Source organism: Phascolarctos cinereus, unplaced genomic scaffold (assembly GCF_003287225.1).
Source record: "Phascolarctos cinereus isolate Bilbo 61053 unplaced genomic scaffold, phaCin_HiC Scaffold_2;HRSCAF=192, whole genome shotgun sequence".
Classification (NCBI taxonomy): domain Eukaryota; kingdom Metazoa; phylum Chordata; class Mammalia; order Diprotodontia; family Phascolarctidae; genus Phascolarctos; species Phascolarctos cinereus.
The window spans coordinates 149,481,322-149,500,331 of NW_027555625.1; the positions used below are offsets into that span (position 1 = coordinate 149,481,322).

The 19,010-nt window shown below is 35.1% G+C and overlaps 1 protein-coding gene across 1 annotated transcript in view; it reads right to left on the bottom strand.

Moving 5' to 3' along the window:
• Positions 1-19,010, bottom strand: part of ANAPC1 (anaphase promoting complex subunit 1) — a 159,857-nt gene that overhangs the window by 115,468 nt on the left and 25,379 nt on the right. The window contains exons 12-17 of the mRNA XM_078149679.1: positions 15,197-15,287; positions 15,019-15,084; positions 11,312-11,446; positions 10,439-10,579; positions 9,661-9,721; positions 5,867-6,054 (exon numbers count right to left, since the gene is read on the bottom strand). Of these exons, the coding sequence (XP_078005805.1) occupies positions 5,867-6,054; positions 9,661-9,721; positions 10,439-10,579; positions 11,312-11,446; positions 15,019-15,084; positions 15,197-15,287 (682 nt within the window). The remainder of the gene's footprint in view (positions 1-5,866; positions 6,055-9,660; positions 9,722-10,438; positions 10,580-11,311; positions 11,447-15,018; positions 15,085-15,196; positions 15,288-19,010) is intronic.

Genomic DNA, 19,010 nt, shown 5'->3' on the forward strand with positions numbered 1-19,010 from the left:
GGGATATCAAAAAAAAAAAGAACTAAGGAAGATCAAGTAACAGGCAAAAAAAATTAATGTTATGAACCATAACTTTTAAAAATGCCTGCTGTAACTGCATCTGAGACCACCAGACAACAAACTTATACTGGGAATTAAAACTATTTCAACTTTACAGCTGGCACTTTAGCAAAATGTACATCCATGACAAGAGAATGACAAAATGAGGATGCACAGCTCAAGGCTCAGTATTCTCAGAAGGGCTGTCCACTGGGTGAGGGCACCACAGATACCAGTGACAGAGGCAGAACAGTAAGACAGGAAGATGGCATAGCAACAGAATGATCACTGGTCTTTGAGTCAGACGACCTCAGGTCAAGTTCTGGCTCTGATATTTAAAAACCATGGGACAGTGAGGAAGTCACTGAACCTCTCTGAGCCTCAGTTTCCTAATCTGTAAAACTTATCTCAAATATTTCTATGAAGAATGCTCTCTGTAAAGTATAATTTTATTATGAGTGTTCCTGCGCTGGAAAAAGGACAAAAAACAGTGAATCTCAATTCTGGCTACTACGTTTCTACTAAGAGTACATTACTTAGAATAACTAAATAGCATAGGGAAAAACGGTGGAAATGTTCTCCAGAAAATACCTTTGTATCTGGATGAGACAAGAACCTATGGCCTAAGTGGAGAGAAACAGAAAATTAATCTAAAACCACCCAGTCAACAAACATTTATTGAGCACTTACTCTGGGCTGGGCACTACACTAGGGCCTGAGGATACCAAGGGAACCCAAGTCTCTTCACTCCACTTTATAATATGCAATTAAAGTATATACAAGACACAGGGAAGGAATCAGCAGCTAAAGGGGCAAGGAAAGGCCTCTTGCACTTGGTAATACTTGAAGTGACTCTTAAAGGAAGCCAGGGTGCAAAATTAGAGTCAAATAAATATTTATTTGGCATCTGTTCTGCTATGCTCATACTGACACAGTACTGGAATTTCTCCTTAACTACCTAATCCTCTTCAACCATCCTCTGGTTAATTATGTAGCCAAAAAGAAATCTAGAAAGAATTACTATAATTCCCTTCATTTTAGAAATGAGAAGCTAAGTGAACTCCCCATAGCTACATATCTACTTAGTCTCACAGACTTTGCCCTTATAGATATCAACCTCAAAGGTAACACAATACAACACATACACAATATAACAAGAACCCAAACTAAGCACATTTGAACAGAGCAAACATGAAGAATTCCAACCTAGTGAATCTCTCTCAGATGTATCATAAGCAAAGCATCTATCAATGGACAAGGACAATTAATTATATTCCCAAGCTCTCTCTCGATTAAGATAAAACATAATAACAATGCTGCTTAATTAGCTATGCAAGTTAAAGTAATTCTACCCAAAAAAACTAAATTCCTCTTTCCTTGGGCCTCTTACATAATAGACATGTCAGAAAACTTTCCTTCTCACTGAGGAATGATGGAAGGAAAAGCAGGTAATGGAGTAGATCCTCAACTCCTGACAATAAGAAAAGGGACAGGGGGAATGATATTATTCTCTAACAAATTTTGGTTCTCTGTCATAAGTTGGAATACAGTGAGACGTATATTTATCAGCAAGTATCATAACTGAAAAGCATACAAAAATTTTAAAAGCTGAAAGGGAGTTCCCTAAGGCAGCTTGTTTTCGTATTTCAAAAGACTATTCAAAAGAATATTTATGTAGAAGAAGAAATACATAATTGTTTTGAGTAAGTTACTAGGTAAAACTATTTTTTTCCCAATAAGATTTCTTCTCAAATAATAAAAACTTTTAAAAATATAGCTCAGAAAGGTAATGCAGAAACATATTCATTTTTAATTTATTCTCATAACTATTAGTCAGTCAACAAACATTTATTAAGCCTTAGCACAGAGCCTGACATACAAAAGATGCTTAGTAGATGTTTAATGATTGATTGTGTTATACTTTAAATAACTCAAGGCTACATAATTGAATGTACTCTTTCTTTAACCTTTTCTTCGTGTGTCATATTATAAACAGAATTCCAAAACCAAAAATTGGATTGTGTATGCGCGTGGGAAAAATTGCAGGGAAGAGTATTTTTAAAGCATATTCTTAGTTAAGGGAGAAAGAAAAAGGGACAGTAAAAAGGACAGAATAGAGAAAGATAAGGAGAAAAAGGAAAAAAAGATCTCAAAAAGATGAAAGTAGGGGTGAACTTTGGCTTTCAGCATTGCTAAAGGCTAGGCTTACTGGCAAGTAAAGCTGTGTCTTCCAGATGACAAATGGGATTTGCCATTTAAAGAACTGTCTGTGACTGGCCTAGAGGGAGCCAAGATGGCAGAGTAAAAGCAGTGACTTGCTTGAGCTCTCCCCAAATCCCTCCAAATACCTGTAAAAAATGGCTCTAAACAAATTCTAAAGCAGCAGAAACCACAAAAGAGGGAAAGAAATTTCCAGCCCAAGACAACTTGGATGGTTGATCAGAAAGGTTTATCGCACCTGGCTGGGAGAGAACACAGTTCAGCATGGGCATGCAGCCCCCAGCGAACCTGAAGCAGGCCTCAGAGACTTCAACCAAGGAATGCCAAAGACAATTAGAAGGTCAGTAGGAAAAGTCTGTCTGCGGAAGGAAGTGCGGTGCATGGACCTGGGACAGCGGCTGCCTCCAGAGCTTCTGGCCCACAGACTGAGAGGGAATCAAGTGGCTGATCAGAGGAGGATTACAGGGATCTCTTTGCTAGTGCAGGATTCTCTTGCTTTACCCATGCTTGGATCTGGGTCACAGTTCTAGGTGGCAGTCCTGGGGGAAGGAGGAGCACTGGAATTGTGGAGCTTGTAGTGGTGGTGCAGAGAAAATCCTCCTCACAGTTCCAAGACAGAAAAGAGTGCTTGTGATCACTCAAAGACCAGAGCACAGGCCAGGAAAGGAGTAAACACCTCACCCTTGATCATAGCACCTTGGAAGAACTGAAAATTTACAGGTACCTAAAAGTTATCTCTGAAAACAGCTGTACAAAATCCCTGAAGCTTGGGACAGTACATTCTCCACACTGGAAGCAGACCCCTACCTTAACAAAGAGTTTATAACTCAAGTAATTGGCTGAGATCATGAGCAAGCAGGGCAAAAAGTGTCAGACCATAGAATCTTACTTTGGTGACAAAGAAGATCAAAACATACAACCAGAAAAAGAGCACAAAGTCCTCCATCCAAAGCCTCCAAGAAAAATATGAATTGGTCCCAGGCCATGGAAGAGCTCAAAAAGGATTTTGAGAAGCAAGTAAGAGAAGTAGAGGAAAAACTGAAAGTGATGCAAGAAAATCATAAAAAACAAGTCAACAGATTGCTAAAGGAGACCCAAAAAAATACTGAAGAAAATAACACCTTAAAAAATAGCCTAATCCAAATGGCAAAAGTGGTCCAAAAAGCCGATGAGGAGAAGAATGCCTTAAAAAGCAAAATTGGACAAATGGAAAAGGAAGTCCAAAAGCTTACTGAAGAAAATACTTCCTTAAAAATTAGAATGGAGCAATTGGAAGCTAGTGACTTTATGAGAAATCAAGACACTGTAAAACAAATCCAAAAGAATGAAAAATTAGAAAACAATATGAAATATCTCGCTGAAAAAACAACTGACCTGGAAAGTAGATGTAGGAGAGAGAATTTAAAAATTATTGGACTATCTGAAAGCCATGATCAAAAAAAGAGCCTAGACATCACCTTTCAAGGGAATATCAAGGAAAACTGTCCTGATATTTTAGAACCAGAGGGCAAAATAGAAATGGAAAGAATCCACAGATCACCTCCTGAAAGAGATCCCCAAAGGAAAACTCCTAGAAATATTATACCCAAACTCCAGGGTTACCAGGTCAAGGAGAAAATATTGCAAGCAGCCAGAAAGAAGCAATTCAAGTATTGTGGAAACACAATCAGGATAACACAGGACTTAGCAGCTTCTACATTAAGGGACCACTGGGCTTGGAATATAGTATTCTAGAAGGCAAAGGAGATAGGATTACAACCAAGAATCACCCACCTAGCAAAACTGAGCAAAACCCTTCAGGCGAAAAAATGGACATTCAGTGCAATAGAGGACTTTCAAGCATTCTTGATGAAAAGGCCAGAGCTGAATAGAAAATGTGACTTTCAGATACAAGACTCAAGAGAAACATGAAGAGGTAAACAGGAAAGAAAAATCATAAGATACTTATTGAGGTTGAACTGTTTACATTTTGTATGGAAAGATGATATTTGTAACTCATGAGTCCTTTGTCAGTATTAGAGTAGTGCAAGGGAAAAATTATATGTATGTGTATAGACAGACAGACAGACAGACAGAGGGCACAGGATAAGCTGAAGATGAAGTGGTGATATCTGGAGAATAAAATGAAGGGATGAGAGAGGATTATACAGAGACAAGAAGAAAGGGAGAGGCAGAATGGGGTAAATTATACCACATAAAACAGACCAAAAAAAGGTTTTACAATGGAGCAGAAATGGGGGAAGTTAAGAGGGAATGAGTGAATCTTACTCTTATCAGACTTGGCTTAAGGAGAGAATAACATACACACTCAATTGGGTATAGAAAGCCATCTTACCCTAGAGAAAAATAGGGGGGGAAAGGGGACAAGAGAGCAGGAGGATGATAAAGGGGAGGGCAATTAGCAAAGGGGGTAATTAGAAGCAACACTTCTAAGAAAGGACAGGGTCAAAAGAGAGAATAGAATAAATGGGGGCGGGACAGGATTAAGGAAAATATACTTAGTTTTTCCACAATATGAGTACTATGGAAGTGTTGTACATGACTACACTAACCTGTATCGAGTTGTTTGCCTTCTCAATGAGGTGGGTGGGAAGGGAGGGAGGAAGGGAGAAAATCTGGAACCCAAAGTTTTAAAAATAAAAGTTAAAAAAATTGTTTTCACATGAAACTTGAAAATAAAACATACAGGAAATCGGGTCCAGAAATCTATCCTGCCCTACAGCAAAAATTAAGGGGAAGGAGATAAGAAAAGGGGAAGAGAGAAAGAAGAGAGGGCAGATTAGGAGAAGGGTTTTTCAGAATGCATGCCATCTTGGGGTGGAGGAAGGGATGAGATGGGGAGAAAATCTGGAACTCAAAATCTTGTGGAAGTGAATGTTGAAAACTAAAAATAAATAAATTAAAATGTTTAAAAAAAAGAACTGCCTATAAAAAATAAATATCCCTTGCAGATGGCCTCCTTCTTTTCTTTCCAACATATGTAAATGAGTTTAGGATTGCCTAAAATGCAGAGTGTCAAGAGGCATTTATTTATTTTATATCAATAAAAGTTTCTTTTTTCCTTTTTTTTTTTTTTTGGTGGGAATGGGAGGGAGTGAGGTGGCTCTCACAAACCAGAGGCCTCCTAGGTGCATCTAAGTGTACAAAGACAAATTAGGAATGCTGGTCTAATGAAAAAGGTCAATGGGATAGGAATTAGAAGAAAAGGGTTCTAGGCTCAACTGTGATACAAACTAGTTGTTTGATCCAGGACAAATAAATAAATCTCTTGATGCCTTGGTTTTCTCTTATGTTAATGAGACTGAAAACTGGCTCATCTTGTAAGGAATGTCATAAGAATTAAATAACATCATATGTAAAGGTGCTTAGAAAGGGTTATAAGGTATGGTTTTAGATTTTTAATTTAACTTTGTCCTAAATAATTTAGGTACAAAATAATATAAACACAAGCAACAGTAAACTGTAATCATGCATTTGGTTATTTTGGATAAGGTAGACTTACTATTTAATTTACCTGACCATACTCTGAATACTGTGGTACTACTAATTATGCAAATATGCTGACACAAACATAAGAACATAGGAGAAAAAAGAATCTGACACTTACATTACGGATCCATGCCAAGCGGTCTGTGTTATAGCCCATCATATTCATTAGACAAGTTATGAATAAATTCCACTCTGAATGATAACTGGGTCCTCCTGGAGCATTGTGAACATTGTACCACTTGACAAGCATCTGCACAGCTATCTCTTTGGGCAGTATAGACTTGACAGCTTGTAAACACTTTTCCACTATTAGAAATAAAGGTTAGTTTTAGTATATTTTCTAAACACATTTTTTCCTCCTCAAAAAGGTTCATTGTTACAAAGTGTATAAGATTTCAAAAACTAGTTTGAAAAAGACAACAAAATGAAAAATCACCAACTTGATCTCAAAGTCACCTACTGGATGGAAAAAAATGATTCAAAAGCAAGGTATTCTCTCACCTTTATTTTTTAACAATACTAAAGGCTGTTGTACTCATTAACTTTGAAATAATTAATATTAAATATAACAAACTTTTGTTGATGATTCAGCATAATCACACTCTCTCTCTCTCTCTCTCTCTCTCTCTCACACACACACACACACACACACACACACACACACATATATACATATTCAGGAATTCTCTTTATGTTAAGTGACAAATGATTAACAAACTTCTGCTTGAAACCTGTCATTAAATACTGCAAGATGCCATAAAGTAGTTATGATAATAGCTGGCATTCATACAATGTTTCAGGTTTGAAAAGCATATTATCTCATTTAGCATCAATAACCTGGTGAGGGAGGTGCTATTCTCATCCTTGTATTAAGAGGCATCTTGGTGGTAAAGTAGAGATCACTAGACATACAAGTCACAAAAACCTAATCAGGTATTTAATAGATGTGGGATACTGAGTAAGTCACTGAACCTCTCTCTTGCCTCAGTTTCTTCATGTGTAAAATGGGGATAGTACTTACCCCCAAAAATTGTTGTGAGGAACAAATGAAATAACACTGGTAAAGTGCTTTGCAACTCTTAAAACACTATAAAAAGTAAGCATCTATGCAGCAGGATTTTAACTACAATTTCTCTAACTCCAGGTATCCAAGCACTTATGCCACCTAGTGGCTTATATCTTCAGAGGTTTCTGAAGCATGCAGGACTTTCTCACCCTAAAGCAAATGGCATTACACTGCTAAGTTGTTTTAATTTTGCAGATTCTCCTTCAATGTCACTTCCTGGAATCAGTATCCACAAAGCCTACCTTCTAATTTAATTTCTAATCTAATCAGGTTGAGAAACCTGATAACAAAGCTTATTAGAAACAGGTATGAAATAAGGATAAGCAGAATACAGCTAGTCTGGGTTAGATGGCCTCTAAGGTGCTGCTATTCTGTGAAACAAGGACCTGACAAGCTATTAGCTGACCACTTGAGCTTTAGTGCATACCTATATGATAGCTATGTCTGCACAGAGGTCCTTATTTCCCTGACCTATTCTCAATAAACGACTGTCAGATAAAAGAAATATTAATGTATCAAGACTGACTAGCATATACTACATCAGTAGAGGGAAAGTTTTTCAATGAAGAAATATTTTATTCTATTCTCTATAGCAAATTCAAGGAATTCACATGATTTACTAATCCCTCAACATAAGAAATGCTATGGATTACAAAATAACTTTACTAATTTTCATTATTTTTTTTAATCATACTAGACATGCAGTTTTCTCTTAATTTACACTTTTACATAAACTTTTTCCACTGAGAATTTTACTTATATTACCAGATTGTCCCCTAGGTTTTAAAAATATTCTCCAGTTAGTATTTTCAAAACTACAACTAAATAACAATATTAACAGAATCAGATGACTCACTTAAAATTCCTCTGGCTAATTTTGGCTGTAATATTTTGTTTTAGTCAGTTAAGCTTGTCACGTTTTTAAAGAGTCCTATGACAACTGAATCCATTTAATGTTTTAAAAGATAAATTTTTTTAATCAATAAATCCTTTCAATGTTCCAAAAGATCAATTATTTTATCAAGTACTCCCTGCACTTGTCACAGACTGTAACTCCTCCACAGGTAGATGATCACAGATGTTGAAAAATTACAGGTTTAAAAAAAACCCTGACATCTGGTAGTTTTCACAACTTAACAACAGCATATTGGAGATAGTGCAGGACTTAGCATCAGGAAGACTTTGAATATTATCTCTGACACCTGCTAGCCATGACAGCCACAAACATGTCATTTACACCTTCCAATTTCTCTAACTCTTAGTTCCCTCATTTATATAAAAGGGCTAATAATGTCTGTAGCGCCTAATAGGGTTGCTGTGTGATTCCTTTGGATTGTATAAATTGCTCTACATACATATCTTAAAGTACTATATAAATGTCAGCTATTATTGTTTATCATGATTTGTAACCAAATACATTTAATTATGTTGAAAGAGCTACTTCTTCATTTAGATTTTTTTTTTATTGTTAATAGGGCATTCCTTTGCAAAAGATAATATGTACAGAGTCTGGACAACTTTAAATTGGTTCTTACTTCAATTGCCTCCCCTACAGAAAAATTATTTTTGTTACACACATGAAATTAACATGATTAAATAAATGGTCAAATATATGAACAAAGAGTTTTCAAAAGAAGAACGAAAAATTACTAACAACCATAAGAATGTTCCAAATCATCAGCAATAAGAGAAATACAAATCAAAACAACTTTAAGGTATCATCTCATGCCTACAAAATTAGCAAAAATGACAAAAGATGGAAAGAATTCATGTTGGAAGCATTATAGAAAAACAGACACACCAATGCACTGTTAATGGAACTGAGAATCTGCCCAATCATCCTGGAAAGCTATCTGGAATTATGCTAAGAGTGTGACTAAACTGCCCAGACCCTATGACCCGGTGATTTCACTACCATGCATAAATACAAGTCAATAACGAAAAGCAAGGTCTCATATAGAGCAAAATATTTATAGCAGCATTTCTTGAATAACAAGGAACTACAAGCAAAATAAATGTACATCAACTGGAAAACAGCTAAATAGGATGAATTCCAAATGATTTTAATTAACTGTTTGGAACTTAGATCACATCTTACCATGGAACGTTACAAATGGTCAAACATGTTGTGATACATAAATGTGAAGGAATATTATTGTGGTGTAAGAAATGATGAATAATATGAACACAAAGAAGCATGGGAAGGCATATGAACTATTGCAAAATAAAGCAAGCAGAACTAGAGGAAAAGTATAGACAATGATTACAACAATGTAAATGGGAAAGAACAACAAACAAATAGAACTGGATGCTGGAAAATTGTAATGATCCAGACTGGCCCCAAAAAAGAACTAAAAGAAGACATTTCTTTCTGCTTCTTTACTGTGTTGGGAGACTGAGTGTAGAACACTGCATATAATGTTAGTCTTTTCCGATACACTGTTTAATTTTTCTGATTTTCCCCCTTCTTTTTTATTCTTTGTTATAAGGATAGAACTTGGGAAGAAAAGAAATTGGGGCATGTAGGTAACATAAAAATAAAGATATGGATAAAAAAAATTTTTTAATAGCTAAAAAGAAACTGACATAATTTAAAAGCAACATTGAAATATGATCCCTGGGCCTGTTACACTTCAAAGGTTCTTCAAAGCTCAGACTAACATTTAAAACCTACTCTAACACTGCAAAAAGAACTTGCTCAAAATAGTTTTGTGAACAGATCTTCAAACTTCCAAACACTGATGTAAATAACAGGAGTATTAATACTTTAGCAATTACTCTAAATTATAAATACAACAAACCAAATCAAAGAGATGCATGGATCTTATCCTAATGTCCAATCATACCTAATTCTGAGGTGGCAATTTCAGGAATGGTGATCCTAACCATTGCACCATTACTGAGCTCCTAGTAAAGGGAATGGAAAAAATTATTAGGAAGCAAATATTCCTATGTATGATACATTTTTATTTACACACTCTCATCTAAAAACATACAATTCTATAAATACATATTTCTATTGATAAACATTTTCAAATCAATACAATACAAATTAATAAATATCAACTGCCTAAACTATTGCAAGGCATTGTTTATGTAAGAGCTTTTATAAATCTGTCAAAACAATGAAAAACTATTAGAATGTTATTCTAAACATTCCAAAAACCAATATTTTAGTTTTAAAGGTCTCTAAATATGCTCATTTTCTACATAATTATTAAGCCCACTTGCACAAATACTTACAAGATTCTGGGATCAAAGTATACAAGATTAGTAATGATCCTTAAAATACTAATCACTATACTCCTAAATTCTTAACTGTGTTGAATGCTCAATCTTCTAATAAAAAGGGGGAAAAATTTGCAAGGCATAATTATAACCTAATTTCAAAAATATTTCTTAATAAACTCTTAGCAATATGAGAACCCCTTCAAAATCTAAGCTGAAATATCTTTGTAGAAATTTACAATAAAACAATGCTGAGTGATATAAGGTATTTAAACAGGTGAAGAAGGTGTAACAATAAAGAAAAATTTCTTCTTCAAACTGAAAGTTTATCCTATCAAATTTGAAATTATGCTATATTTCTGTTTCAAGATCTCTATTCACAGAATACATACTTACAAGTGTTACTCTGTTGTGGACAGGATCTCTAACAGAGTGAATGTAACTTCCAAGTTGCTGAAAAGTACAGTCATCAATATAAGGTGAATCATGAAGTTTTGAAGAATCCCTCAGCTCTGGAACTGGTGACAGCAGGCCTACCTGTAGGAAAATAAAAGAAAAAAATAAGTTCCTTGGAATAAAATCAGCATAAAAAGCTTACCCTATGCACACTAAACTTTTGTAAGTCCAAGTAAGGCTTAAATCTAGAATCAGAAAACATAGGCACAAAAGAAGACTGCAACTTACAAATAGGTGAAATTCCAAGAGATGATTTTAAATTAGTTGTTTGGAACTTGTATCACATCTTACCATATAATGTTATAAATGGTGGATGGATTCCAAGACCCTGTCACAAGTTCAATGTAGCACATTCAATGCCACCTGAGAAAGAGGCACTACCCAAATGGCAAGGAAATACCTGGTCCCCAGTCATGAGTTGTTTGTTGCTCGTCTGAATGTACAGTTGGCCATTTCTATGTATGGAATGTTTAAGGTCAAGGACTTTTATTTTTTTTTCAATGCAGTGGGAAATTATATTTTTATAGGAGATTAGAGAAAGCACTATTAAAATCTCCAACTATGAATCTATCCAAGGACTAGCTTTTAAAGGAGAAACAGAACAAATCCCCTAACTCAATGCTTTACAAGTTGAGATTGATTATCCAAATATAATCTTTGTCTTAATTCCAGAAGGGATGTTAGCTGAACTCCTGCATTCTCATTCTAGATTTTTTTCACTATTAGAAAAATGCAACAATTCAAAGAATCAGATGACTAACAGAAGCTCTAAATAAAAAAGTAATTTTGAACATTTCAGAACATATTTCTTACCTCATCCAAGGAACCAAGTGGTTTGCTTAGAGGCTTAGGAGTACTAACACTGTCCAGGGGAGTGCTAGGTCTTGGCATTGTGTTTGACATGGTCAAGGAAGGAACCGGCAGTCCAGGAATGAAAATTTTCCCTACCTTTTGTAAATAAATAAGAGAAGGGAAAAAAAGGTTGACTTTGATGAAATATGATAATGTCATATAATCATGATTATACATGAATATGTTAAGATATATAACTTTCTTATCATCCTAAACTGCAGAATAGTCATTGAAGATAAATGAATCACTTAAAACGAGAATGCTAATCTGAGTCTACCATGTTAAATTGTTAATGCTCAATACTTAGAAGTCAAAAGAGGGTAAGGATATAAAAATGTTAACTCTTCTTAATATGATACTGATCAAGAAATTTCTTGGTCTATCAGTTCTTCAAAAGAGCTACTATTCCATTAGTATAAGCATACTCTTTTCACTGATACAGATCAAAATTCCTCCACAGAAGATAGTTTCACAAGTTGCTGTGGCCAAATGGTATTAAAACAGAGGGTAGAGGCAATTACAAAAGATAAAATGGATAACTTTGGTTAGGTGAAATTGAAATGCTTTTGCACAAACAAAATTAATACATCTAGGAAAAGAAGGGAAGTGTTCAAATGTGAAAACATTTGTATCAATGTCTTTGATAAAAGTTTGATATCCAAGATAAACAGACAACAGAAATATCTAAGACCAAAGATCATTTATATCAAAGGATATAAACAATTCTCAAAAGAACTGCCAACTACAAATAACAACATGAAAAAATGCCACAATTCATTAATAACAAGAGAAATGCAAATCAAAACAACCCTGGGATTTTACTTCCTACCTAACAAGTCAGTGATGAGAAAAGATGGGAAGAATCAATGCGGAGGGCACATGAAACCCTAATGCATTGTTTACAGAGCTGTGAATTGGTACCACCATTCTGAAAAACAATTTGGAATCATTCAAATAAAGTGAATAAAATGTCTATATCTTTTGACTCAAATATTCCACTGCTGAACATATACCTCAAAGATTACATGAACTGACACAAACTGAGGTACTCTAAACAGAAAAACAACGAATACAACAATTTAAAATGAACAGCAACAAATTTGAATATTGTAAAATTATAAAGAATAATCTTGGCCCCAAAAAGAAGATATGAGAAGACACCTCCTCCCTACTCCTTTGCCAATGCTGAGGTCCATGAGTGTGAAATATAGTTACCTAGCCAGTTAGATGATAGAGATATATATGCATTGTTACAAAAAATAATATTAATATTACCAATATGCAAAGTTACCATTGTTCTCTTAATTGCCATATCCAAAGGCCAATTCTCAATTTTCATTCCCCTTGACCTCTCTGCAGTCTGTGACACTGCTGAACAATCTCTCTTCCTTGATCCTCTCTTCCGTCTAGGTTTTTGGGACATCACTCTCTCCTGGTTCTCTTCCTTCCATCCTGTTTGAGATCATGCCTTCTAAGCACAGGAGTCCCACAAGGGTTTGTGTGTTCCCTCTTCTTTTCTCTGTCTATACTACTTCACCTGGTGACCTCATCAGTTCCCATGGATTTCATTACAATCTCAAGATTGATGATTCTCCAATCAACCTATCCTGCCCCAAACTCTCTTCTGACCTCCAGCCTCCCATCTCCAACTGCTTTTCGGACATCTAAACTGGATGTCCAGTCAACATCTTAAACCAGGGGTTTAAGGCCAGTCAATTCCACCTTTGTAATGTCCCTCAAATACACCTCCTTCTCTCCTGACACTGACACTACTCTAGTGCAGGCCCTCATCATCTCGTGACAGAGATTTTTGCAACAGTTTGATGCTGAGTGCTTGCCTCAAGTCTGTCTCCACTCCAGTCCACCATCCATTCAGCCACCCAAGTAATTTCCTGAAGAACAAGTCCAACCATGTCACTCCCCTACTCGGTAACGTCAGTTGTTCCCTATTACCTCCACGATCAAATGCAAAATGCTGTTTGGCATTCAGAGCCCTTCACAATTCAGCCCCTTCTTATCTTTCCAGTCCTCTTAAATCTTATTCTGTGACACATACTCTTCAATCTAGTAACACTGGCCTCCTGGCTGGTCTACAGACAAGACACTTCATCTCAGCCTCCCGGCATTTTCTCCTTTTGTCCTCCATACCTGGAACATCTTCCTCCTCAATTCTACCTACTAACTTTACTTGGCTTCCTTTAATCCCAACTAAAATTTCATTTTTTTTTTCAGGAAGCCTTTCCCAACCCTTATTATTCCAGTAACTTTCCTCTGATAATCCTTTCTTATTTATCCAGTACAGAGCTTGCTTTGTAGATTTTTTTTTTTGCATGTTGTCTCCCCCACTAGATTGTGAGTTCCTTGAGGGCAGCAAAGGTCTTATTCTTCTTTTTGTACTCCCAGCACTTTGTACAGCCCCTGGCACACAGTAGGTGCTTAACATTTACTGACTGAATAAATAGTCAAAGGACATGAATAAACAGTTCTCAAAATAAGAATTTAAAACTATTAATTATTATTTGAAAGAATACTCCAAATAATTAATAGTAAGAGAAATAAAAAACAAAACCAATGTGAATTCTCACCTTACACCTACAAAATTAACAAAAATGAAAAAACATAGGTTAAGATTTGAGAGGTTGTGGAAAAACAAGCACACTAATGCACTATTAGAGGAGAATTTGTCCAACCATCCTGGTAAGTAATTTGGAATTATGATAAGAAAATGACTAAAATGTCTATTACTCTTTGATCCAGAGATTCCATTACTAATTAGGGAGATTTTTAAAAAAACTCTTCCAAAAGAGGTGGCACCTTGAAGAAAGCTAAGAATTTTAATACCAGAAGCAAAGATGGAGTGCATTCCAGGCACATGGAACAACCTTTGTAAGGATATGGATTCAAAAAACAGAATGCTGAGTTCAGGCCAAAGCAAGCAGACCATTTTGGCTGGGATGGAAAGTTGTAAAAAGGAGAGCAATGCAAAAAGTCTATAAGAATAGGAATACTGTGTGAAACACTACAGATAACATCAGATTTTTCAGGTGTGATGATGGCTAACTTTGCTCAACTTCCTCCTCTTTTTATGCTTCTTTTTTAATTTTTCAAATAAAGGATTTCTCTCTGGGAAGGGGAGAGGAGAGGAACACATTGGATGATGAAGGTGATGCAAAAATAAAAGCTATTTTTTAAAAATTTTAAAGAAAAAGATCTGTTGTGATGTTGAAAACTAAAAATAAATTAATTTAAAAAAAAGATCTGGGAGCTTTAGTAGACTTCTCTGTCAACATAAGTCAAGAAAATGATATGGAAGCTATATAAGCTAACAAACTATTAGTCTACATTAAGAAAGATAGTCTCTTCAGCAAGTAATAGTAGTACTGCCATATTCTACACTGGTCTGACCACCTCTGGAATATTATTTTTAGTCTGGGCAAGCACATTTTAGGAAGAGCCATCAACAGAGGGTAATGAGAATGGTGAAAAAGTTTCGAGATTTTCAGGATGTTCAGCCTGGAAGAAAGAAGATATAAAGAGAACATCATAGTTGTATTCAAATAACTGAAGGGGCTGCCACACGTAAAACGGATGAACAAGACAGTTTAGCAATAAATACTAAGGTAGTACTCTAACAAAAAGCGTTAATAAAATTGCAACAAAGTACATACCCGAACCAATCCAGTGTATAGTACCAGGTTTCCATTGCCTTCTAAGACCAACATGGTATCAATTTTCTAAAATTAGATATAATAAACTAATTAAGTTTGCTGATATGAGTAAAGATGACTTTTTTTTAACTATGGAAGTTTAAGAAAGCTTCATAACATTCAAAACTGTTTTACTTGCCTCCACTGGTGCCGCATCCTTTGCCTGTAGGTTGGTGACAGCACCAAAGATCAGCTGAGTTTTATCATTACTCTCTTGAAACTTCACACAACTAAATAATGGAATTTTTTTAAAAAAGAAAGCTTTACAGAAAGTTCAATGACAACACAAATGCATTTCTTCCTTAAAATCACAGTGACAACAAGAAAAGGAAAAGTCCAGATGTCATTAAATATGCTGAAGTAAGGCATATTCCATGATTTCCAAAATATGTATATATTGTCATCTTATTTGCATTGATGAGCATTCTTCTCATTTCTCTCTGCTGTTCTGTCTCTTTTTGTCAGTCGCACAGCTAATCCCTTTTCTTTTCCCTGTCACCACCAAAAAGTTAGGAGATCAAAGTATTAACCAGCTTACTATTACTAGCTGGTCAATCTAAAACTGATAATACTGTTAAGCCTTGTAAACAAGTTTTGTGTCTGAAACAGTGTTTTGAATTCAGGTCTTTTTAAAACCTCACTTTTAAAACCTATTTTGTGTGTGTTTTTTTCCCCCTAAATCAAGAAGCATGGAATTAGGAATAGTGCTAGACTTAGGAGCTCAGAAGATCCGAATTAATCTTGCCTCAGACACTAGCTGGGTAACTCTGGATAAGTTATTCAACCTCTGCCAGTCTCATTTTCACCGTCTGTAAGATGGGAATAGTAGCACCTATCATAGGGTTTATCACGAGGATTTAATGAGATAATACACATAAAACAAAACGTAGAGCTACAGAAATATTAAAATACTCTTATTTTACTAAGAATCTGCCTGAATTTTGGAAACTGTATCTTGTGGATTTCTCTTGCAAAAGCATACTAGACTATAATATGCTTGTTTCATTTCATGTAGAAATCTTAGGAGAGAAGAGTCAGACAAACTGGTGGAGCACACGGAAAAATCCAGTTTAAGATATTTTAATTATTCTCCTAAGTAGCAAGTATAGTGGTATTGGTATAAAATTATTGACTTAAACTAAAGGTTTGTAGTATGAAGAAGGGAATCTGCATTTTCAAAGATGTTGGCCCTGATATCAGAGTAATAGAGTAGAAAAGAAATTGACTCAAATCAGAAGACCTGGATTCAAATCCCATTTCTGGCACGATCTGAGACCTCAGACATGTCATTAAGTTTCTCCCATCTATAAAATAGAGTTAAATTAGACGGCATCTAAAAATCACACCTGCTCTCTTATCCTACAATCTTGTTACATTCATTCTAAGAGAAAATTTCATTATTTTTTTTTCAATACAAGACATTTTGCTATTTGTTTGAATATATGGCTACTTAACAAAGTATCATTTAATTTGTAGAAGAAAATTAAATTCAATACTTAAATTTAATTCAAGGATTGTCAATTATCCATAAAAGAGTCAGGAGATTATTTTGTAGGGATTAGAAAATAAAAGAGAAAGGCTAAGTTCCATGTCCTGTAGATTGTGGACAAATTAGTTTTTATGGCTTCCATATCATACTCATATTGACCTGAAAGTTCACTAAAAACTTCAAATCTCTTATCAGATGAACTGCTTTTTTTGGCACATCTCCCCTACCTTATACTTGTGGAGTTGACTGTTTGAATCTGAGTGGAAGACTTTATATCTATCCTCACTAAATTTCATTTTATTTGATTTGACCCAATATTCTGGCTTTTCAAGATCTTTCAAGACCTCAAATATTATCCAACTTATTCTTCCTGTTTTGTGTCACTTGCGAATTTCTAAAGCAAGATATCTATACTTCATCTAAGTCAGAGATAAAAATGTTAAACAGCATCAGGCCAAAAAGTGAAAGATTCTGAGGGCATTCTGCTGAAGAACTCCTTCAAAACTGACCCTGAACTGGTAATGATTACTCTTTGGGTCTGATCATTTAACCAGTTCTGAACCACACCTAAATTGCCTATTTTTAAGGCAATAATGAATCAACCAGTCTAGTAATCTTACCAAAGAAGGAAATGAGGTTTAGTTTGGCTTTCCTTATTCTTTCATGAAACAATTCTACTTTTTTGTGACCTTCCTACAGACGTTTAAGATAGAAAATTATGATCAGCTGTATTGAAGTATTTTCCTTCATAACTTTCTCATTTTTCAGCATCAATAACTTGCTCAAACACGTTAGGCTGGATCTGTTGTACTTGCAGCAAGTAACTTGTTCACAACACCTTCCAATCTTCATTTTCTTCTAATTCTTCTAATTTCTTTCTAACTCTTAGCACTGCTCTAACCAAACACATAAGTAGCTGTACACAAATAACTGATTGAGAAACAGATACATCTGTAGAAAACTAATTTTCTCTCTAGTCAATATGGTTTTTTGATGCTTCTTGGTGTTTACCATGTCCAGGTCTTCCAATGGCCTTCTTAAAGAAACTATTCTAACATAAAATCACAAAGCTTCTAAACAATCTATAAGCCTTAGGCTTGTTTCATTCTTTCTTAATTCTGAACAATATTTTCCAATTATACTTTGTACAATCTCCTATTGCCTACCTTTGCAATGCAGTTACAGATTAGCTATAGGTGTATACATGTACAGATGAAACCAAGTCTACCTAATTAAGGAGGGCCTATGAGCTAACCTATTTACCTGCAAACTTCCTTTTGTCTTCTGGCTTCATTTGTAGCAAGAATATCAGTATTAATGTGGTTCAGTTACTACAATAATACCAAGTTCTTGTCTCTTGCTCAATAATTTCCCATATAAAGTGACAACAGTTAAATTTATGTTTATAAGCTCTAAAATTTATATAATTCTTAGCATCCTGTGCCTCCTTGTCTGTAATAATTATGTAGATGAAGAATGAAGCCATGTAAAACTGAAGTCCATTTTTTATTTGTTTCACGAGTTGATATATCTTGAAACTTTGCCAAAAATAAATAAATAAATAAAGTAGTATCTGTTGCCTGAAGTGTTTTCTGGGTTTTTAAAAGTCTCCTCACTAGAATAAGTAATTTACATCAGTTAAATTTCTTTAGGAAACTGTTATAATCTGTGTCAGTGTTTGTTCTCCCATCTATTTTCCATTTTTTCAGAATCAATAATTTAAGTAGGTCAGTTAAAGTGGTCTTAATTACATGATGTATTTCTTCTCATTTTTATTCTTCTCACTTTTATATTAATTTCTATTTTGCTCTAACAAGGTGGTCTAACTATATGGAAAGCTAATTTGGAAATGACTTCCACATCAGTAAAAGCCATTTCCTGACTTAAAATACAGTAAATTTCATCTTTTCTGTCCAACACCTCCAGATTCTTTTTTTTATAAATTTAATTTTAGTTTTCAACATGTACTTTCACAAGATTTTCAGTTCCAAATTTTCATCCCATCTCGCCTCTCCCTGTACCCCAAGATGGCATGCATTCTGAATATCCCTTCCCCTAGTCTGCCCTCTCTTCTATCTCTCCCCCCCTTCTCTTATCCCCTTCCCCTTCTATTTTCCTGTGGGGCAGGAAAGATTTCTGTACCTCATTTCCTGTATTTCTTATTTCCCAGTTGCATGTGAAAACAATTTTTAACATGTGTTTTTAAAACTTTGGGTTCCAAATTTTTTCCCTTCCTCCCTCCTCATCCACCCTCATTGAAAAGGCAAGCAACTCAATATAGGTTAAACATGTGCAGTTATGCAAAACACTTCCATAGTAGACATGTTGTGAAAAACTAACTCTATTTCCCTTAATCCTATCCTGCCCCCCAATTTACTCTATTCTTTCTTTTGACCCTGTCCCTCCTCAGAATTATTTGCTTCTGATTACCCCCTTTCCCAATCTGCCCTCCTCTCTATCATCC